Source organism: Rhipicephalus microplus, chromosome X (genome assembly GCF_043290135.1).
Source record: "Rhipicephalus microplus isolate Deutch F79 chromosome X, USDA_Rmic, whole genome shotgun sequence".
NCBI classification, from domain to species: Eukaryota; Metazoa; Arthropoda; class Arachnida; order Ixodida; family Ixodidae; genus Rhipicephalus; species Rhipicephalus microplus.
The window spans coordinates 90,197,996-90,222,655 of record NC_134710.1 but is presented as its reverse complement, the minus strand read 5'-3'; the positions used below and the strand labels follow the sequence as shown (position 1 = coordinate 90,222,655).

At 44.3% G+C, this 24,660-nt stretch overlaps 1 protein-coding gene across 2 annotated transcripts in view; it reads right to left on the bottom strand.

The window, feature by feature from the left end:
- Positions 1 to 1,564: 1,564 nt before the first annotated feature.
- Dhx15 (DEAH-box helicase 15) overlaps positions 1,565 to 24,660 on the bottom strand; it is a 100,593-nt gene continuing 77,497 nt past the window's right edge. For both annotated transcript variants that reach the window (XM_037427395.2, XM_037427394.2), the window contains 2 exons: positions 10,388 to 10,557; positions 1,565 to 1,901 (listed from right to left, as the gene is read on the bottom strand). In XM_037427395.2, coding sequence (XP_037283292.1) covers positions 1,781 to 1,901; positions 10,388 to 10,557 — 291 coding nt within the window. In that variant the 3' untranslated portion in view covers positions 1,565 to 1,780. The remainder of the gene's footprint in view (positions 1,902 to 10,387; positions 10,558 to 24,660) is intronic.

The window sequence follows — 24,660 nt, the reverse complement described above, 5'->3', positions numbered from 1 at the left end:
GCGCTCCCGGTCAAGTAGGTGAGGAGGTACTTAAATTTTTCGATGCGTGGCAGCTCGGTATTCTTGTGGATGGTAGCGTCGAAATGGTCCCAAAAAGACTGCCATCCACGGAGACTACCATCGAAAGTCGGTATCTGTAGCTTCGGTAGTTGAACTGAACGCTGACGGTGCGCTCTCTCACCAGGCCTGCTGCGTCCGCGGAGTTCGGAGATGCGAGGTAACTAGGCCCAAGCTCAATTGCTTGAACCTGCGTTCTGGCCGTCCTCTCACGTTCTTGAAGCCAGCACTTGGCAGGCGACATCGCGTAGACAATTTTCTCGTATTCTTGTGCCGTTCCTACTTCGTGGTCGAGGATTTCTTCATCTGTCGTCACAAGGATGACGTCATCGAGCTTCGACAGTGCTGCTTCTTTATCCTTCAGGAAATCCATGTGGCCGGTAATTTGGGAGGCATCAGAATCTGGTTGCTGTAGCAGGTCCGATAACAGTGCTAGGGCTCGGGTGACACCAGCTCTGATCGAGGCGCGCTTCTTCCGAAAATGGTCAGTGGTCGCCATGATCGTGACGTTCAGAGAAGTCTCCGAAGGGGCGGATCCCGGGTTTCGTGCACCAAATGTAATAAAATAACCGGTCCGCAGACGTTAGACGGAGACGACCCGTTTATTCTGCATGGAGCCCAAGCTTTCCATTCCTAGTGCGTGCCTATTTTCACTTCGTCCTCTTTGATAGTCTGGCCCGCTCTCAGAGAATATTCTGCAACAGCCATTAACACCTGTTTCCAAATTGGAAGAGATGTAGCACTATAGGTCAATGCAGTTTCATCCACATAAAAGGCTGCCATGCTGGTACAATTTAAATACACCTTGTTTTCAATATTTGTTTTCAATGTATTCTCGTAAAAGAGATCACCCATCATTTTTTATGCAGCATTCTTTCACTTCACTGTTCCACTAATTTTGTTGGTCCAGTGAGCATATCATTCCCAGCCACATGCACCCGATCCAGCCGTTCATCACCCTCTCCCCTAGCCCTTTGCTGTTCTCGCCCATTGCCTAGCCTTTGAGAGTGATTTGCAATCATGAGGAGAGAGATAGCCCATCATATAGTGTCTCACAACAGAAATCATATGAATTTTTTGTTCAGTTGTGTACAGATCCATGGGGTGGTGTCTTGAATTCCTCGTGTTCATAATGTTGGCTGTAAGACTGGCTCTGTAAAATATACGATGTTTTAGGATAGCGTGTTGTCGTTCGTGGCGCTATGCAGGCAACCAATGTGAAAGCGTCACTACAATGCTACTGCATGCGCTGGCTTTAACAGCGATACGATGCAGCAGTGGCATTACTTTGAGCCACAAATATGAAGCTAAAGAAAAAAACAAATCTGACAGACGTACGATATTGAAGTGGGAAACACGTCTATTGCATCGTCAAAAGAAAGGTAGCATATACAGTAACTCAGCTCATCGTGCCGCATCACACCTCCCTGAACTAAGGCGGACCAACGGCTCCTGTTGAGAAGCGTGCGTTTGCACTGGCATTGAAAAAACACTCATAGCAAATAAAGACCCCTGTGAAAGCCATGTTTATTAAAAGCAATACACAGGTAACCTTAGAGGCAAGCAAGGGTAGGTACTGGCAATAGGCCCACAGATAGAGCCAGAGTGCAGGTAGAACAAGAGTGAAAAAAAAAAAAAAAAATGATTCCATGATCTATGAAAAAAAAAAAGAGACAGCCATGAATAATCATTTTGTACAGATGCCAGCTGTGCACTATGTGCTTTAGAATCCTTCTTGGTATTGCACAGTCTCCATTTTGGCTATGAGAAATTCCAATTGGCGCTTTGCTTCACACTGGGGAAAGTTCGACATGTCATAGTAGTTGGGTGCAATCTTGACCAACCTGCAAAATGAACATTGATTAGTTTGCTGTTCTGATACATTGATAAGAGGGCACACCACACACCCACAATCACAATGAACCTGATATACACTGAAGAGGTAGTGAATTGAAGTCTGACAGCTAGACATTAAGAGGAGCAAAATGGAAACAATCGTTTAACCCTTTACTGCACGGCGTCCCATATTTGGCACATACCGTTTACCATTTTTTTAGCGGGTATGGGCTCTCCATTAGAGAATGTGATACCGTCGAAGTAATTTTCATAGTTATATGAATTTATAATGAGAAAGTGATTCCATATGTCTTGAGCGATAAGCAAAGCAGGGCAAGTGCATTTTGATATGCGACATGCAACTCGGAGGGGGGAAATGCGAGAAATCGGTATTTTTTTTTTCTATGTACGTTTTTCCCTCACAAATAGAGAAAAAATATTTTGGCATACTGTATGATCTCATAAATTAAAACCAATTATTAGTTCTTAGAAGTTGTTTCGCAACTACAGCAGAGAACCTGAAATCGGTGTGTGCCAAATTTAACACGGTGTGAACTTGCAAGACAAAATTAGTGTCGCAGTGCCATCTGTCCAGTAAACGGCAGGACAAATATATGTAATGCGCAGCCTGCGAGCTTCGGTAATTCAATTTCCTCTGCGACTGCGGCTCAGTACCGCAAACTAGCAATTACCATGCTGCAGATAGTAGGAAATTCAAGGGAGGGGATATAGGTGTCATGCGGTGAAGGTGTAGCACGGCAGCACAATGGATGCGTCTTCGTTATCACAGGTCACTCTACCACAAGATGGAATTTTGTCGCTCAGTATGGTGAGGGCGAATAGTCAACCAAAGTGCCACCTGAAAACCGAAAAGGAACTGAAATCTAAAGGACGTGGTGTTTCAGAGGAACTCGCAACCACGATATTTGATATGGAGTTATCGTGCGTGTGCTAGTACGACACTCATTTTCTCTTAGCCAAAGAGTTCCGTTAGAATGATTGCCCTAGCGTAGAAAAGGTCTACAACAGACACATGGGCAGAGTCTACCTGCTGGACTGACTGCATGGACTTCATCGCATGCATATCAAGTCGAAGAAGTGGCACTTTCGAATTTTCACGCATATGCTAGGCTTACCGGTAGTAGCAGCATGGCTACTGTTCCCGAATTCAGGACAGTGCTGTAAGTGCCATCTGCCCTCTTCTCTTGAGAACGAAACGAAACCAGTCTACATGGCACAGCATTTCAGGTGCTGGCTACTGGTTTTAGCCCTCAATCGACTATGAGTTCACAATTCTTTGTCACAAAAAATTTGATAAAGTGTATGATTACTTGAATGAAAAAGGAAAGCACTGATGCGAACCGGTTTTGTCAACAAGATTGACACGTGCAAAAGCACCGTCCTGCCTTCGTTCTCATTCTCCCATAGTTTACTTGACTTGTCAACAATATAAGCTTAGGCTGAGCGAGCGAAATTTCTATAGGCCCATTTCTATTCACACAGCCATTGCCCATATGTGACAGCATGATCAATGCACACTTGTGTACATTGTGCTCATCAATGTAAGCAATGGTTTGTGACAATGCGCATAAGACATAGTTGACACCTTAAATAAGCAGTGTACTAAATGTCTGTGACAAAGAGTTTGCCATGGCACAACCACATCATTGCCATTGCTGGACCAGAATGCTATCCAGTTTGTGATAAGTACATGTAACAATCCGAGTGCTCGACAGCTAGTCCCTTCAACATATACACAGCAGTCAACTATCAACCCAGCCTAACTACCCCATGTATGTCACATCGATCAGATACAATTGTGAGTGGCTATCATTACTGGCATTAATGGCATCAAAGAACTTTTTTGTTTCACAAAACTCGCCATGCCTTCCTCAGCATAGTTCGCCATCTCACTGATAATTACACTCGTCTTAATCAGGGTTCGTGCAGATTTAACAGGAAAAAATTCAAGTATATAGATTTTCCAGGACCTATCGCAGATTTTTCAAAACTCAGAGCCGCATCCAAAGCTGAAAATTTTCTCTCTATAACTTTGATTGATATGTGGGGTTTAACGTCCCGAAACCACCATATGATTATGAGAGACGCCGTAGTGGAGGGTTCCGGAAATTTTGACCACCTGGGGTTCTTTAACGTGCACCCAAATCTGAGCACACGGGCCTACAACATTTCCGCCTCCATCGGAAATGCAGCCGGGATTTAAACCCGCGACCTGCGGGTCCTCTCTAAAACTTTCAAAAATGACTCATTTACAGCATTCACAATAAATGAATATATAAATTATAACACAAACATCTAGTCTCTCAAGATCACAACATACACTTAAAGCTCACAAAAGTAGTTGGGATTTTTTCCAGCAAGGGCATGAAGTTCCTCAAATATATTCAAAATGTCCAGTGTAGTGTTATTTCATTTAGACAAACATAAACGTACACCTCAATAATTAAAACAATGAGTAGCCAGGATCACTTTCAAAGTCTTAAACGGTAAAAAAAAAAAAGAAAGACGCTCGCGACGCACAATTAACTCTTACAACAGTTGTTGAGATTTCTCTATGAGCACTGTGAAGTTTACCAAACATAATGAAAACATTCCACTTAATGTTATTTCACTTATACAAAGATAAGTAAATGTATAAAAGGCATGAACTTGACATCATCTGATGGCGGAGTCACCATTAGGCAGGTTTGCGCACCAGCACGTGAAAAAAGCATGCAGCAAGCACTTAAGCGCGTGCGTTATATATATATATATATATAATGTGTACTTTGAAAGCAAAATGCAGGAAGCTATCAGAAAAGTGCAAAACATACCGCTAGAGAGGTTCAAAAGCTATAAGAGCTCAGCTTTCACCTTTACCGCAGGTCTGTCTGGCTGTTTCAGACCTGGCAGCAGTAATGACATCGTGAGAAGGAAGCATGACTGATGCTGAGTGACAAGTTCGGTTGGTTCATTTAGCGCCCCTCTTCAGCGTGCACTGGACCTTACTTCTTTGTAGCACGCTCATGCTGCTTAAACTGAGCATTTCAGTGGTTACCTTCCACAGGTGCGGTGCTATGCACCTACACTGGGTAACCGTAGTTGCTCAACTGAGAGAAAAGACATCTCGATGTTACCACTGTGTGCACAGCGTGTTAAATGCACATTACGTTGTTGTGTGGTTCTAACCCGATCATTACTGCTGCACACAATGACCTGGACCTGACACTTCCATGTCAGTGGGACACCATACAGTAGCTCTATGTCGTACTGAAACTGCAGTGGCTTTCCTAGCGCTTGCATGGGCTTCCGTGACGCCTCGGTTGCAAGCGGCGCAATGTGGTGGAGTAAGCGATGCCCACTCGTGAAATTACGCCGTCTCCGTGCGATCGGGATAGCTGAAGAGAAACCTCCTGTCCAACAATCTCAGAGGCCATGCTCCTCAGTTTTCAAAAGCAAAAAAAATTCAGGAACGTTGGATTGTGCACAGTCGACACTTGCAGGGGTGCAACAGTCAAAATAGAACTTGGAGAAATTTTCGGAGCAGCAAAATCTTGCTTTTGCAGCACTAAAATCCAAATTTGGAGCTGGTAACAGGAGAAAGAACATTATACTTTTATTGCGAAAGATTAAATTTGGAGCAGTTTGGGAAACAGGCATTACATTCAGAAAAAAAAAAGCCATTCAACATTCCATAAATTACATAAAGGGAACGTAAGCACTGCCATTTCAAAAAACTAGTATTTTTTTTTAACCACCATACTCAGCAAACAATGATGAAGCCCACATTAGAATTTTCCACGCCTGTCAAATAGTTTGACAGGCTCAGAAAATTCAACTATGCATCGTCTAAGATGGTGACCTTGAGATTCGGGTGATTCATAAAACTGGGGCAGGGATGGTGAAAAAACAAAAAGAAAAAGAGAGCTGGTGCACAGTGTTGCCACAGTGTTGTTTGATTTGTTAAAATTGCACAAATGTTGTGCAGTACTCCAAATGATTGCCAGTTACTTTAGACACGAGCGATCATATTAGTACTCACGAACTACGCGGCGTATACACACATAAGTGTGTGTATATGCCGCGCAGTTCGTCCTGTGTCTACTGACTACTACTACAAGCACCTTCTAAATCTTAAAACGCTTTTCCGCAGGCCACTGGCATACTATGGGCAAAGGTGGCTTAAGTGTCATTCTGCACCAGGTTAGAACAAGGTCAAAAAATTTTCAGACCACTACCTCCCCCCCGCCCTTTTTTTCACAAAGGGGTTAGGTTTAGAGCACAACTTCTCAGCTCGCTTGCAAGGCGCATTTGACCAAATAAATTAATAACGGCATGCGCCCATTGGCCTGACAATGATACCGGATATCTATTGCTTGTGCCATTGCTATGGCAACGAACGTGGTCAACGCGTCGAGTTTGTACGCTTCCAGCTTAAGCCTCTAACATGCCATACGCGTTTGCTGACTAGGAAATTCATAGTTCCCACGAAGTGTGGTTGGCTACGGCAATGCATTTTTTTTTTGAAGTTGCATTGTCCTGCCGATAGATATCCGCTGCGGTCAGCGGACCGATGTGATAAAATCAATGCCTAATCATAATGTGTGGTGTCACCTCACCCGAGTCACATCTGAGAACTTCTGATAATTCAAACTTCTTGATAATTCAAACAAAATTCAGAGGTCCCTTCGAGCTCGAATTAACCAGAGTTGACTGTACAGGGCGTGTTTTCAGTTCTTCATTCGCTCACATATTTCTTGCTATTAGCCAATAAAAGACGCACTCATGATTGGTGCCTGTGCACGTTCTTTAGATGCATGTGCTACACAGGTTGTTTTTTCTCCAGTGCTTGTAGTATGTGTGCACGTATTGCAGTTACTAGAATACCACTGTTATAAACATGCATGAGCTTTATTTATTACTAATAACCTAATTTATAAAACCCGCAAAAACCAATTCTTGCCGCCGAAGAAGTCATCGCACTTGAATGCAATAGGGCATTGAACAGTGAAATCTTCAAGATTATGTCAAGACTTCCCAAGTGCAACTGTGGACTGACTTTTGTGTTTCTTATCCTTCATGTATAAGTTAAAGGTTTGACTGTTCTTAAAAGCCCGCTTCGCCCCCATTTTTTGAGAATTTATTTGCAGTAGAAAAGCTGCCGTGGAAAACAGACAGGCCTCCAAGTAGGCTGTGTGGGTATGTCGTACACATGCAGATTTCTTCAATATGCACTAGCTACATATACACAAACACATCACATATATCAATATATACCGCATTTACTCGCATAATGAACGCACTCGCATAATAAACGCACCTCCAACTTTAGTCGTCAAAATCTGGAACCCCCCCCCCCCCCATGTAATATATGCACACCCCTACATTCATTGGCTGTAGTCTCGCTAACCAACACATGGAGGCTTCTTGCCCCCTCGCCCGCTACTACGTGCCACATTTTTTTTTTTATCTGTGCGCAGCACGTCTAGACTTTTTCAATTATCTATGCGCCAAAGTGGAGTTCACAAACAGTGCGAGTGTAGAGACATCGCAGCTGATAAGCACAAGGCGAGTGAAGGTCACGAAACTGCCCGTGCCAACCGACGGCCACTTCCTGCAAATACGAAACATCAAGGCCCAACCACAAGCATGCAATTTTCGAGCAATGACGAAAGGATTTGCTGTCACCATGGCTTCTGAAAAACCAGAAAAAAAGAAAAAGCCTGTCCCCCAGAAAAGGTCGCGACTATTTCTGCAACATGGCCGTACCCGATTCTTGCTTCGGTTGCAATTTGCTCTTCATGCTTGTTATCCGCACATACTTCAAGAAAGGCAAGATGTAGGCTACCGTATCTTCAGTAAGTTTATATGTGGACAGCGAGGCGGCGTCCGTTTTTTGTCATTAATCTTGATATCGACGAAAAAACTTTTATATGGCGTGTGCGGGCGGCACGGAGACAACTTGCAAAAGATAGTGCCATCAACCACCGAAAATAAGTGAAGTGCAACATAGAAGCTGTTTCCAAACAGTGTACACTTACGTCAATTGCAAAAGGCTGAGCGAGCTAACTTTTTTCTTTTTTGCTCATCCAGAAAAAGTTTGCATAAAATTTTCCCCACATAATAAACGCACACCCAACTTTGATCCAATTTTTCGATAAAAAAAGTGCGTTCATTGCATGAGTAAAAAAGACCGATGTCGAGTGAACAAATTTGTTACCGTTGCACAACTGATGTACAGCGGACGTACAGTATACGTTCATAAACATCCAATGTCCAGAATATCCAAAATGTACGTTCCATTGTATGCCTACCGTATCCGTAGTTACTTGGGACACCAGGTGGGTGCAAGGAGTAGAGGCATAGAGGAGACTGGCTATAGGTGGGTAAAAGAGCGGGCATTTATTTGGGCCACAATCTTTCCGAAAACGGGCAAGACTTCTAATTCTAAGCCCTAGGAAGTCCCAAGCGGCAGCGGAAGTTTTCTCACGAGCACTTAGCTATGTCAACAGCTTTCAGTGCGTGCAAGTTGCTATACCGTAATTATTCGAATCTAACGCGCACCTTTTTTCCGGTTAAGAGAGTTCATAAATCGCATGCGCGTTGGAATCGAGTACGAAAAAAAAAATGGATACGGTCATTCTATTGCCGTCGGCATTTTCAAAATGGCCGCCCCCTACCTGCGTTGGCATGGTGCGACGGCCATTTCTGCCTATGTGTTTCCCATATGCAGTACTTCGTACGTGTGCTGAGGAGTTCGTCATCTTGTAGTGCATTAGCATTGACGACATGGAAGGGCCGACTACAAAAACTCGAGTGCACGACGATGCCGCTTTTAAACGAAAAGTCATCGCGTATGCAGAAATGGACAGAAATCGGGCCGCATCGGGGTCGTTCAGAGTTCCCGAAACGTGCGTGTGGGACTGGCGGAAACAAAAGCAGAAGATTGTCGACAGCAAAGATTCACGCAAAGGCTTCAGTGGACCACAGCAGGGTCGGTTTCCGCAAATTGAAGAGCTGCTTCGCGAGTATTTGATTGAGCAGTGAGCGGCACAGCGGCTCGTGACGACAGAACTGCTCCAAGTGCAGGCTATGCAGTTAGCCTTAAAAAAAGGGCTAATGCGGAGCCAGTTTAAAGCGAGCAGGTGCTGGCTAACTAACTTTACGAAGAGGAAAGGCTTTTCCCTCCGAAGGCGAACGGGCATATGCGAAAAGTTTCCAGAGGAGTACGATTAAAAGCTTCACAGTTTTCAGAGGTTCGTCCTAAACTTGCGGCACAACAACGGATACCTACTCGGGCAAATCAGGAATGCCGGTCAGACGCCTCTTTACTTCGACATGCCTAGCACCACAACCGTCGAGAAGAAGGGGGCGAAGCAAGTTCGCGTGCTGACATCGGTCCACGGTAAAACTACAGTGACGGCAATGCTCTGTTACACGTCAGGTGGGCACAAGCTTCCTCCGTACCTCATATTTAAACGGAAGACGCTCCCGAAAGGAGTCGTTTTTTCGAGTGGTGTGATCGTGTGGGCCAACGAGAAAAATGGGTGCGCGTTGCAATCGATGTCTTACTTTTTTTTTTTCGTCGTCGAAACCGGGTGCGCGTTACAATCGAGGGCGCGGTTGAATCGAGTAATTACGGTACTTTTCTTCTTGTTCATTTCACAATGAACTGCTTATGTAACAAGCAATTATGAGGGTATGGAGATACATGTAGCTAAAAAAAAGAGAGACCCAAAGAGACAAGAAGAGCATTGCATAGGTTGCACAGAAACAACATGGTTACAATCTCTGATGGGTGTTTAAAATCCCGATGGTTACTAAGAAGGGAAAGTATTTCACTGGATTCCACATTTCTTTCTCAATAGAAATTTGGCAGACACATCTCCACGACAGCAAAGAATTCCCCTGAATACATATCTGAGGTCTAATGCATGTCACTAAAGAACAACAGTTTGATATAAGGCAGGTTGTAAATTAGTACACCTTCTGAAGTTGCTGTATAGATGAGTTTATAAGCAAAAAAAAATACTGGAACATTAGGTTCATGTCTATTTGTAGGAGCACAGTGAGATCTGCTGACCATTCACGGCTGGATGTCAATAGAAACCGCTGCATTTTCTTGGTCTGAAAGCTCTGCGAAAGACTACAGCAAAAGACTACAGCTCAGCTTCTGCGTAGCCTTTCTTTATGTAGATGCTAGCAGACAATCCTGCGACTTCACTAACACAAAATGACAAACACACCTCTACTGTTATTGGAGCACAAAGCATTATAAATAGCCCCTATCGTTTCATTATATATAGACACATACATACAGCACTACCTGGGACAGCCCCAAGAAAGTTGTAAACAATAAACCAAAGGCTTCAGAACACATGCAGAGAGTAAACAGGTAATAATTAAAGACACTTCGGCACACTCACATAAAGGCATTTCATTCCCCCAAATAAGTGCACCCTAAGCAGTTGAGTTTGCTGTGGGCAATACTCACCATTCAGGTTTGATGTCTGTGACGGTACGAATGTAATTCTTGGTGGTGAGGACAAACTCATTATACACCACCCACTCAGGTTTGTGATCCAAACAAGTTGATGGATGGAGCTGCACAACCTGGTTGTCTTTGATTGTCAAATAGTGGCCAGTCCTTTCCAAGTGGGCCACCTGCACAAAATTTGTCACAGTATAGGAGGGTTGCACGTGACGTCACCCGCTTGAGGCGCTAGCGGCTATTGCTTCTACCACCATTTCAGTGGTCTGGGCGCGCCCTTTTTAAAGCGGCGAGCGGCAGTGAGAGGATGTGTGCATTCCGTTATGTACGGTACCAACGTGGTTAAATGCTACTGAGTGCTTACGCGAGTGACTTTTGAAATCCGGCGAAACTTCGCTACGAACATAAGGTTCACCATTGCGGCAGATATCGACCCGTTCGACTTCAGCAGCAATGAAGCTGTCTGTGATGTGAAGTGTTATTCCTGCATCGAGTTCACGGACATTAAAGACCAACTTGTTGGCGGCACAAGCTTTGCAACAAGGGACAAGCTTAAAGCCTATGAATCGCTAGACACCCACAGCTATGTGACTAGCAGATGGGTCTAACAGCACCGAGTTAGAGACATCGGAGACAGCCGCCGCGTCGTCGTCAGAAACGTGACTGGTTCCCCTTGCGCAGTGCTCGAACGAATAATTTTTGTTATCGCGGTGGTATTGCTTCACGAATTCTTTGTGTGGAAGGGCTTCACCGTTTGCAAGAGCATGTGAGGTGATAAAATTGGCGTAGTTCGTTTGTGGTTGAGCCCAAGCCACTTGTGATCAAAAGTGCTCTTTGCTGTAGGGTCCAACGATGTGCGTCGGGCAGTTGTGCACCCAGAGATCACATATCGTCTCGATTGTAACTGATCGACGTTAATGTGATATCACCGTGAGTGTATGTGCTTAGCTGACCATTCTCTTAAACAGTCAGCGCCGCAGTATGCTTTCGTCAAAGCATGGGTAAACGAGAACGCACTTGCGGCATGACCGCACTGCATCGCTGACTGTTTACTAACACACCAAAATCAGTAACACGCCGCACTTACCTGAATGATACTGCTGATAAGCAGCGATCGCAGACATAGTGCGTGCGCTCGTCTTCTGCTGCGTACACAAAGCTTCATAGCACGTCGCGAAAACCTAAGGTTGCAGTCAGAAAAGCAAACATCTATGATGTTGCATAGGTCCTCACCACTTACAGAAAATGAAATGTTTAATGTACACGCGGTACAGTGTGTGGCTGAGCCATCTAAACTTTTCCGATTGGTTCACAATCACTTTAGGTATGGAAAAAAAGCCGACATCAGACACATTCTGATGACCAGGCTTCTTACTCGAGTGGTTGTAGCAACCAAATACAACACAGTTCACCATTATGACCACAGGACTCTCGCACGAACGCCCGTGCGAGATTTCTGTGTCCGTGCAGACACCCGTGAGTGTACGTTCTGCGACTGCCGGCGACGGCCGGGAGAGAGACCACAAAGATGGATACGCTATCCCTTCGACGCTGGTGCCATCTCGTGGGGCACGCCCCTGCGCAACCCTCCTATAAATTACGGCTTGCAGCTGCTCTACAAGCAAGTCAGCGGAGAATCAAATGAATAGCATGGATGTTACCTGAAATAGGTGAAGCAACTATACCTTGCTGCAATGAGTATTTTTAATGTCTATTTGTTGCTACCTTTTGTCACTTGATCCTAGAATGTATATCAGTGAGCTTGTGCACGTGATAAGAGGTAAGGGTTCACTTTACACTCAGTTTTAAATAGCTGTCCTCAATGAGCAAGATAAATACAATAATTTAAATTTGTTACAATTGCTTTACACTAAACCACACTTTTTTAACGCTCTACACAGTGCTAAACTTGACTGCATATATTACACTGTACATGACGTGCACTCTACAGGACAAAATAAAACACTATAGACCTTTTCGCAGGAGAAAAACACCTCATTTGAGGGTTGTAGCACGGGAGTACAAAGGCGGATGTTGCAGCCTCGGCAGTGCATTTTTGGGGAGTCACGCCTGTTTAGCTCAGATCAAAGGGGATAATGGCTACGCCAAGACAGCCTTTTATGGAAAGGTGTATAGAAACTTAAGCATAGCTGCCAAGTTAAAGGATTCTGAATCCGGGAGATTTCCGCAACTGGGTGGGGGTCTGAAAGGCCGCTTTTCTAGCTTTCACTATGACTGTGCTGTGCCTTCCGCGCAGGCCTGGCGTTTTTTAGGCCCCAAAAGAAAACAACAACAAAAAAAGATATTGTGCAAAAACAAGAGGGGGTGGGGGAGACCCAATTGCAAGCGCCAACATCGGCATTGCGGTTTTATATTGGCTTGGAATGGCCGAGCACACGATCGAGGTAGGTTTCCCACTAAGGAGAGAGTCTCAAAAGGGAGCGCAAATACTGCCTAAGTTTCGCGTCATCAAAACAACTAGCAAAATTTATTTACTTCAAAACAACTCACGTGTGTCTTCCTGGGACACACATGAAAGAACGGGACGGCGCAGTGTCAAAACTTTGGCTTTGCTCGCTAATAGATTCTTTGGACAGGAACACCAAAATGTTTCTACCTTTTTTTTTTACGTCTTTACTGCCTTTAATCTACTGCTGCGTTAGGCACTTGCCCTCAGTGTTGTGTGCGGCGATTGTGGCCAACTGTAGTTCCGCTTTCAATCCGTGTACATTGGTTGCGCACGTGCCTGCAAAACTAAGACGCTTTATGCTATCTATGATCACATATGCCGCGGTCTTGTCCACAAAGTTTGCGGAAAGAAGCGTTGCCTTGACTGGTTGAGCGTCGGACGTGCGCACACTTTCGGAGTACTGTCACCGCGGTCGTTCTTGACATGATCATGTCAAGAACGACCGCGGTTTCGTACACAGAGGTTGTGGCAACAAACACATACACTGTAGAAAACAATGTGTGCACTAGTCGCACGCGTTCTTCTGAAGCTTCGAGCATGCTGCTCTCAATCAGCTTTCGTTGGATGGTTTTGGTACACAAGTTCATATCACACGCCGCGTTTTGAAAAAGTGTTCAGAACATTAGAATTTTCGCCCTATGAAAACTGAGTGGCAAATTTACCAAATTCGTATCTGCCACAGTTTATAATCCCTGAGACTACAGATGAATGCCTCCTAAATTAATTTATAATAAAATGCGGTGGGTTCGCAAAAAGCCTGGAGCGGACTCCTGGGACGCTGGTCTTTCAATGAGCAAAATCATTAAAAAAATCAATTTTTTGCAAGCATCATTTCTATCTAATCCACAGGCATAAAGTACTGACAAAGTTCTACACACTTTGGATTGATATTCTGGCCATAACAGCAATTTGTACTACCAAGATAGCCTATACAGTTAAACCCCTTTGAAAAAGACATGCTCTAGCCAGTGATTCTCGTCTCTTATGTGAGATGTCCCTTATAAGCAGGGTACCCCGTATGCATTTTCTTATCAACCCGCATTTTACTGTAGGCACACAAGTGTCTTATACCCATTCTTCTCCTAGATCAGTGCCTTTAAGATAAAGGTTCGACTGTATTCTAATTGGAAATAAAAAAAGCACGAAACTGGGCTTATTCATGCTGTGCTGCTGCTCAATGAGGTATGCTACAGCAGTAGGCATGCAGGTTATATCTCTGGCGGCTTCTTATCACTCACTGAAAAAATCTGAACTTCTTGTGGGACATGAGGTTCAAATTCTGCTTTACTTATTTTTCTCAATTTTCTCAAGATTTGACTATTTTGCACTCTTTATAATAATAATAATTGATGGGTTTGATTTGATTGATTTGTGGGGTTTAACGTCCCAAAACCACCATACGATTATGAGAGACGCCGTAGTGGAGGGCTCCGGAAATTTTGACCACCTGGGGTTCTAATAATTGATGGGTTTAACATCCCAAAACCACTCTATTATTATGAGAGACGTTATACTGGAGGGCTGCGGATATTTCGCTCCCCTTGAATTCTTTAGTGTGCACCTAAATTTAAGCACACAAGTCTCCAGCATTCTCCCCTCCATCGACAATGCTGCGTACGGGATTAGATCCCGCGACCTGTGGGTCAGCAGCCGAGCGCCTTAGCCACTAGACCACCTTGGCGGGCGATTTTATACTCTTTACAACCTAGAATTGTAAATCTTGTTGCAGTACTAAGCTACATGTGTATTGTCCACAAGGGTAGGAGCAGATTTTTGTATTTCAGTTTGAATGTTTTATTGGTGATTCATTGAACTAATTAGTCTAATTTTGGACAGAAATCTTTGATATGCTGTACAATTATTATTAGTAGTCATATAAAAATTCATACCCTTGTGAGTTGCATGTTTTCTAGTATCTAGCTATGAGCTTAAAGCAAGGTTAGGATGAATAGTTTTTGCTCTGTTATTCCTGGAAACAATGCTAATTATTTTCATTATTTCAGAACTATAATTGAGATATCTCAAGAATAATTGCATATGTGGTATCCATGAAGAAAACTAAAGAGATATGTGCAGTTTCATTAGATCTGGTAAAGAAAACCTAGATTTTTAACAACCCATTTTCCCTCTTGAATGTTTAGCTGTATGAAGTGCACAGAAAGACATAGTGGTTCATGGGCTAAGATTTTGTCTAAGCATCCCTAAGCCCCTCTCTATCCTGTTTAACCTGTCCTGTGGACAGAAAGGTTTAGTGATGCTCGTACAAAAATGTAAGCCAACGAACCACTAAGCCCTTTTCGACCAATCATTGGTAGACGCTTTCATTCTGTGGTGGACATAATTACCGCAAAATTCGGAGTGAGTGCCCACACCCGTACAAGCAACCCCCCCCCCCCTCCAATCCAATCCTGCTTTGCACTGCAGCCTGATTGCTCCACGCTATTTATTGCTTTGTAGTTGCACTGAGAGGTCAGCTATGCCTATGCAGTCCTACCCAGTGGCGAAGAAAATCCGAGGTTATCCGATGGCATTGATAAAAAACTGAAAGAATGTGCACCAAACGCCTCAACATTTCAAGCTCGACTAAAAACAGATACAGGAATAGAATAAAAATTTTGATAATTTGCTGCAGCTAAACTATGGGAAGCCAAAACTTCGACGGAAGCTCAGTAATGGTGCACATGCCTATGCAGTCCTACACAGTGGCGAAGAAAATCCGAGGTTATATGATGGCAGGCATCGACAAAAATCTGAAAGAATGTGCACCAAACATCTCAACATTTCAAGCTCGACTGGAAGCAGATACAGGAATAGAATAAGAATTTCGATAATTTGCTGCAACTAAACTATGGGAAGCCAAAACTTCGACGGAAGCTCAGTATTGGTGCACCAGTGCTCAGCGAACCCGAGGAGGATCCACTCTGAGTACCTTGAGCCCGAAAGAAGTGCAGGGCGTGCCACCAGCAACTGGCTATTCACACCATCAGACAATGGTGCGAATAGCCAACCCAGCCAACAGGACGAACAACATGGTCGGCGAAAGCACTATACGAATTGCGAACTTTTGGTGTGCCCAGCGAGGCTTCATGGTTTGCCTAGCTGCTTGCGCCACCAGCCACAAGCTCCCGGCTTTCATTTGACAGTTATAGTATACCAGGCTTACCGGTATACCGGGCGTACCGTGATACCGGAATCGAAGTACGCATGCGCAGGCATGTACGTTACCCGCACCGCTTACTGTACGCGCAGTATTCTTTAGACTTCACGTTACCGTGGTAGCGTAGGCATACGTAGTGTACGTAAACACGGCGGCGCTCTCGGACGCCCGCTTCAAAGTGATTTTGGCATAGTTCTTGTAAGAGTCACCTTGTTCGCAGCAAACCACTGTTTAAAGTGGCTTCACTTGCCTTCAGTTAGCTTCGACGACCGAGTATTACGGATAAGTTGGCGTAGTTTTTGAGATAACTTCCCATTTTGAACGTGTCTAGGTCTAACAGGAAGATCTGTGTAAACAAATCTGCAAGGTAAAATTTTTTACTTTTGGGGCACTGTTGATATTTATTTACTTTTATTATTACTAAAATAAACTTGTAACAACGCTTCGCGCGGTGACGCAGGCAGACATTCTCGTTTTCTTGTTATTTCCACTATTCTTACTTCTCAAACCTTTAATAGGTGGCGCTACCATCTGATGATGATGATGTGTGGCACTTTATGGCCCAAGGGCCAATTCATGGCCAAAGAGCGTCATTTCAATAACTAGAGATGTGGACAATGATACGTTCCGTGGCTGTATAGGGGCCTTAAAATTCCTCGCGATAACGCGGGTAAAAACATAAGTATTAAAATCATGACAGTGGCGTGATATGTATAGTAAAAATAGGTGACAAAAGGTTTTGATAATAAAAACATGTGTAAAAATATTTGGCACTAGCACAAAAGTGCTTTTCAATGTAGCCACTGCAGCAGCAACCTCTCGAGAGGTCGCTCTACGCAATGCCAGGGTATATGACATGGTAGAAGCGGGCATCTCTTTAAAAAGCTAGCAACGATTTATGAGGGAACAGTAGTTTCCTACCGACGAACATTGCAGGGTGTAAAGGTATATGTTGTCGGTAGGGTAACGCAACCATCCGAGCTGGGGCACGTAAACGCTATTCCGCTAAACTATATGATGCTGTTTGCAACGAACGTTTGTAGCCCGGTAAAGTGCTTCCCTTAACTTTCATCATGCTAACGGTGAACTATAACTGTCTATTATCTTCAAGGAGCAAAGCCGGAAATATTCATACTAGAGCCTTTGCGAGCCTACGCTTAAATAATTTTTTTTTTATGGGGGGCGAGGGTCACATTGCCACCTAGTTCGTTTCATCACAACGCCAACTTTTTTTCCATTCAAAGCAAACCGAACCGAAGAAACCAAACACGAGGAAAAACGGCTGGATGACATCAGATAAAATGCAAGAATGGCTGCCACGAGTCTGGGGCCCAAACATCGATGATGTGCACCGCTTACTAGTGTTGGACCAGGCGTCCACCTATAAGACACAAGCTGCCATATATGCCTTCGAGGAGTACGACACTGACGTGCTTTATGTGCAAATACCTGCCAACCTGGCAACAGAGAAAATCAAAGAAGGAGGGGGGGGGGGAGGTTACCAACTTTTTTTTTTTTTAAATTTGTAGCTGTGATAGATTTGCCTTTAGCGACAAGCATAATCATGTTTTGCCACCACCATAAGACAGATCTATGAGCTGAATTATTTCCCCCCATTTTTGGCAACAAAAGAAAAAACAACACACATAATAACATCGCAAAAAAAACAAGAGGGGAGGGTCCCAAACGCAAGCACAAACATCGATATTGCAGTCTCATGATGGCTTGGAGTGGCCGAACACACGAGGATAGGGTTTCCCACAAAGGTGAGAGTCTCAAAGGTGGAGCGCAAATGCTCCCGAAATTTCGTGTCATCAAAACAGCTAGCAAAAAAATCTATTTCCATAAAAACAACTCGCGTATGTCTTCACACAAGAACGGATGGGACGGCGCAGCTGGCTGCCGCAAAAGCGCGGGTTGAAGCTTTCTCTTTGCTTGCTACTAGATTCTTTGGACAGAAACGGCAAAGCACTTCCAGCCTTTTTTTTACGTCTTTACCATCTTTAATCTACCACTGTCTCAGCCACGTGCCCTCGAAGCTCGTAGATCACTACTGCATCGTGGTGAACAGTTTTGTGCACGGCGGTTGCGGCAAACGATAGTTTTGCTTTCAGTCCACGTGCCTTAAAGACTAAGTCACTTTATGCATTCTGGGATCGCAACTGCCTTGGTTTTGTCCAGAGAGTTTGCGGAAAGCAGCATTCTTTTGACTGGCTGGGCGTTGGCCGCCCACACACTTCTGGAGTTCTGTCAGTAACGTCGTTGCCATACATGATCGTGTCGAATGACCGCGGTTTCATCCACAGCGGTTGTAGCAACGAAAACCACATGCACTGTAGAAGACAGTGCGTGCGCTGGTCGCATGCGTACTTGCAAAGCTTCGAGCACGCTGCTCTCGATCGGCCTTCATTGGACGGTTCCGGAATTAAAGTTCATATCACACGCCGCGATCAGGAAAAGTGTTCGGAACATTCGAATTTTGGCCCAATGGACACATGAATTTGGCTGGGGAATTTCATGAATTCATATCTGCTGCAGTTACGTTTAGATTAACACCTCTCAAATTCATTTATAATAAAATTCGTTGGGCATGCAAAAAGCCTGGAACGAACTGACCAGCATTTTTGGCAATGCGGGCAGATCTTGCACACAAATTTCAATTTCCAGGAGATTTTCATGGCAACTACACAAATGGAACAAACGGTCGGAATCCGGGAGTCTCCCGGACAATGCAGAAGACTTGGCAGGTATGCGTGCCTGTGAGATGCACGAGATTCCTGCAGCCTGCTGACATGTACAGTTAAACCTGTAGATAACGAAATTGATAAATTTGTGGAAAAATTCATTATCAGAGGATTCCGTTATGAGGAGGGTCGGTATGAAAATTTGGAAAATAAACGTACATACCAAACAAAAAGGGGGACTGAAGGCAGAGCTAACCCAAAACACTTATTTAGCAGTAAAAAGCTGCACTTCTTCCTCGAGCGGCCGTATTTGCTCACACGAACGTTTTGTAGAAGTTCCGCGACATTGGATCCAAGAGTTGGCTGCCAGCCTTACTTTGTATAACATTACAATTTTCGATATCACACTCATTGCATTGCATTCAACGCAGCGAACTAATCGGTTAATTGCCAAAGCCACAAGTCTGCGAACTCGCGGTGCGATGCAAGACGGAAGCGCATGACGAGTCGACCTCCAAAGATTCGTTGTCACCATGGTCTCAAAGAGCTTCTATCAGCGCCCAATCTGACATCCCCTCAGTGGTGACAACACAGTTGTCCACATTTATATATAAAAAAAAAAGCAAAGCTGAACGGCGTCGGGGGCCACACCATGCAGGTGCGCATGGCATTGAAAACGAAGAGTGAACGACATGTACACAGACACGGATACTGCGGAAAACTATTAGCAGTGATGCCACCAAGGTCTTACGATTTGGAGCATTTTTTTAAGCAGCAAAATTTTCACTTCTGAGCACGTTGCAGCAGCAAAATTTTTCCTTTAGAGCACTTTGGAGCAGTAAAATTTGCTATTTTCAAGCACTTTGGAGGAGCGAAATTTTCCATTCTGGAGCAATCTGGAGCACCTAACTTCAAATCCTGGAGGAGAAGCAAGTTGCATTTACATTCAAGGACATGAAAAATTATTCTGAGGCTCTTGAAATATTTAGATTCATTGCGAATTTCACAGAGCCAATCATCTTAGAAGCACTCCCTATTTCAGTTGATGCAAGAATAATTGCATTATGCTGTTGAGCATACTGGAAAAACTTGTTCAGTAATTATTTCCATAACAAATCAAGAGAATACTGTCTCAATAAAATTTTTGTATTTCATGAAATAACAATATAAATACACTTATGTGGTTATCAGCAGATATGGTAGGCAAACACTGTGACGTACAACGCTAGAGGCTAACACAGTCCCAAATGCATTTCCTTAAGATGACTTCAAGAATAAAAAATGTGAAAAGCTATAAATATTTAGATTCATTGCAAATTTCACAGAGCCAATCATCTTAGAATCACTCCCTATTTCAGTTGATGCAAGAATAATTGCATCATGCTGTTGAGCATTCTGGAAAAACTTGTTCAGTGATTATTTCCATAATAAATCAACAGTATACTGTCTCAATAAAACTTTTGTATATCATGAAATAACAATATAAATACACCTATGTGGTTATCAGCAGATATGGTAGGCAAACACGGTGACTTCAACGTCCTCCTGCACTCATCTCTGTGCTGAAACTACACAACTTAATAAATTTAATTTTCTTATTGCAGCAATATTTTATGTGGCTAGCGCTTTCTGCCCATACCCCAAAAACCCTCTACCATGTCTTCTAGAAAGCAGTGTATAAAAAAAAAAATCTCACAGGGTACCTTGTGCATATGCCTAAGCCAACTTGAAGGCAAGATTCGTTTTGCTTTTAATGGGATAGCAATTATATGGACATTGTTTGCCGTTGCCAGGCGTGTAGCCAAAAATTTTCAATAATAGGGGGGGGGGGGGGGTAGCACTTTGATCTGAAGGTCTGAAAGAGGGGGAGAGCACACAAATGGCCGCCATTTTGCCCTATATATGCCATGGCGAAAAAAAAAAATTCGGAGATGGCAAAAGGCACGTTTTCGATGCCCCCCCCCCCCCCCCCCCCCCCCGGCGGCTACGCCACTGACCGTCATGTTTTGTGTCATGTCCCAATGGATAACATGCCCCGGCACATCACATTTTACATGCGGGTAAAAGTGCGCAAGCGGGGGCGACAAACATGGCTAAAGCACAGATAAGAAGAGCCAACCTATCTCCTTTGCACTAAGGGCGGATGCAATTATATCACCCTGCATGCCAGGCCTCCCATCTATTGTTACTCAAGCGGAGAGGAACCCGCCGCCCGTGTCCATGGAACAGGAAGGAGCTAGAAACAAGAAAGGGAGGGGAGTTTTTATGAACTTTGACTTTAAGGCTGTAATCGCTAGTGCCCGCCTAGTACTCTCAACACGAACAAACTGTGCGAAAAGTGCTTCGCTTTCTAGAGCGTCAATGAGCCTTGATTGCAAGGTGGCTACACCATCGTCGCGCCATTTCGGAGGTCGATTCATACGTGCCGTTTGTGCTGTACAGATAGAATCACACTGGTCTAAATGCCTGTCAACACCGTTGTTGAACGCGGCTTCTATCTCATATTAGCTACAAGCTACTGTTGATGCTTACATTACAGCACAAAGGTTTAACATGCAGTACGAACATGTTTAGTAGCATTACGGCGTCTATTTTTGCATATTTCTGAAGAAAACGCCAGCTGGAGTGGCTGGCTGGGTGCTCTAAACAAGTCTCATTCTATCTGTTCGTGCAAGAGATATTTCGAAGGTATTTCGAAGCCATATCGAACACCGCGCATGCAGCAAGTTGCTGCGAGTGCGCGGACCTTGGGAATGGCAACCCCGCTGCTAGGGCTTCTCACGGTTGACGTCAAGTCTCATTTGGTATAACAATACAATTTGTTGGTATGCCATTCACTCGTAAAAGCGCAAGTGAAACTAACACATTGTATCTTTTAGATCCGATATTGCGTAACTCAAAAGAACGCTGGCTAAAGGGACAATGATCACTCTAGTTGCCGAAGCTTTCGTGCTGTCAGTTACCTAAACCCGAAGCTGATGTTCGTAGCACCAAAAGTTCAAGAACAGTCTCATTATTCCTCGAGATAGCACGCGCCAGCTACATCAAGCGCCTCAGCAGCACCCCCCTCCACCCCTCCCTTCAAAACGAAGCAATAAATGTGATGTGATGATCAATTTTTTTTAACCGTCATTTATTGACCCTGGAAAGCGAGGGGCGGACTTGTAACAAGGCGTGGTCGCTTCACAGGCCTTCCGACACCAGAGCCACCAGCGATGGCCTCACTATGGCTGCACGTATTAAAAGCGAATTGCGGCTGCTCGGACCAGGAGGCATGCTTTTCTAAATGAGATCATATTTAAAAAGAAAGCACTCAAAGAGTTTTCAATTTGGATCCCAGCAACCTCGAGTTCTAAAGGGCAGGGTCTTTTAGGGGCTTTTACCGCTAGAGCGATTATAAACACGGATGTATGTGCTGGTGGACGGAATAATGAAACAGCTCTTCTGTATGATGATCCATGGATGGAGTATATTAGAGGAAAAGTGTCAACGCGTTCCCAACATTTACGTGTTCTTTTGCGGACGTAAGGCATGGAAAATTAGATTGAAATGTCCAGACATAGACGTGACAGACATTCTGGTGGCACGCGTGCAGTTATTGGTGAAAAGGCTTTATTACATGCCGTGCAACTATTCAAACAAGCTATCAGCTGCATTCCTAGAACGGACAGCGTCCGCCGATAAATCGCAACCAGTGTTACGCTACCAATTGGACTAGACGCCAGGAGCCCCTGCGGAGAGCATGTTTCGCCGTTAAGAAGATTTGCGCAACAGAGTTGCATCGGCACCAAACATAGCATCGTGGATTTTAGGAGCCACGCGCGACCGCTATTTATTCAGCGTAACAAAATAGGTACGCGATTGTGACTCTGGTGGCCCCAAGAACAAAGTGGACGTGTATTATTGCTGGTGATAGACCATCCCAAACCCGACTTTGGCGCAGTTTGGCACAATTTCTGTTGATATAATTAGGATGGCGCATTAAATCTGATTTGGCGCAGTTGGCGCAAGAGTGAGATCACTGCATTTTGCAAAGAGCCCTCTATAGGCAGCGCGGCCTCACATATGTGACGTTAACTAAAAGTGTGGCACTGCCAACGAAGTATTTTCTTTTTTGGTTTGCAGGAGGGAGGCACATCAGCGCATTCTCCCGCAGCGGCAAGGAAGGCGGCAATGCCAGCTTGTAGGGCGCAGGCTCACCTGACTGCCTCGCGCTCACCCACATGCAGCTCATGCACGCTTCTGCTGCTTCGTGCTTTATGGCAGGCTGAAAATGACGGTAAACACCTTATATGAATGCGGTTTTGCTTATATTAGGTGTGATAATGCCAGCGCTGCAAGAGCTACCAATACAGCTGAACTAAAGTAGGAAGAAATACTGTCCTCAAAAACTGCTGTATATAGATAGACATGTGGGGTTTAACGTCCCAAAACCACCATATGATTATGAGAGACGCCGTAGTGGAGGGCTCCGGAAATTTCGACCACCTGCGGTTCTTTAACGTGCACCCAAATCTGAGCACACGGGCCTACAACATTTCCGCCTCCATCGAAAATGCAGCCGCCGCAGCCGGGATTCGAACCCGCGACCTGCGGGTCAGCGGCCGAGTACCTTAGCCACTAGACCACCGCGGCGGGGCAATGCTGTATATACTATTCACACTTCACCAAATTGTGAAACTACCGGATGACTTGCCTACCATGACTGTTGATTGGATTTTTGAGAGTACAAAAAGCAAACTACTATAGTCGAACCCGCTTATAATGAACTCGAAAGTGCTGCGATAAATGGTAGTTATATCAGTAGTACGTTTTACATGGACCCAACCATAAAAACGTCCCCTCAGTGGCCAAAAGTGCGAACAGCCCCTCCGCTGACAAGTCAAGATTTTTCACATGTATAGCGATGCCCGTTCGCTCACAAGAGAATTCAACCACGTTAGCAATAAACTCATGCCGTTTCACTGTGGTTCCATTGAATCACGATATCACCACGTTGAACCATTCATCCCTGGCTAGTGTGTGCAGCACGTCGCTTTCTCAGCTCTTGCTGTCGCATGCCAGTTCGTTTGGAGACCAATGTATGCGCGCGTTCATGCTTTCTTCACGCATGTTTCACTCAAGATCATTCTTGGGTGCGGAGAGTAGCCTGTTTCTTAACACAAAGAATTTTGCGAACAACATGATCAAGCAGCCTCGCACAACGCGGTGGCGAACTTGCGAACAGCAGCATGACGCGCTTGTACCGCAGTCCACTGCGCAGCTTTCTGCATATGACTGTGACAAGGTTGCCGACGATGCAGCAATGGTACGTTCATCGCCACCGACCACCTCGGTATCTGTGCGGTTCTCGCCGCGGTCTACGATATCTTCCATCACATGTAAACTGCAGCAGGGCACACGTGAGCGCCCACCTATATGTTTTAGAATGCCTTTTTTAACACTTTTCTTTTCACTTCATATGCCACATATTACCACGACCATGTAGGAAGTGTTCGTTGTAAAAGTAGAAGGTTTTGAAAAATGTTCGCTTTATGTGGACTCAGTTTCAAATGGTAGCATAAAAAAAATCTTAAGTGCACCGAGATACGGTCATTATAACCGATGGATCGCTATATCTGGGATCGTTATAGGTGGGTTGGACTGTAGTAATTTAAGTGCTCACAGAGTTTTGCACCTTCAAAAATTGAACTTATGTATACATTAGGTATATTATGGCTTTTTCTTTCGTGATTTAATTTGTTTATGCTTGACTTTGAACATTTTAACAAATTGTGCATTACTAATTAAAATATTTTAAAAGTATGTTCTCTGTAGTATAACTTCTTGGCATGGGGCCATTATATAACTACTTTCTGTATGCAGACAACCAAATGTCACAAGAAGATTTTGCCCATGGTCAGGCAAGCTGCAATACTGGGCAAGTGGGTGAGTTTTACTTAGAATGCCATAATGCTTGCATGGA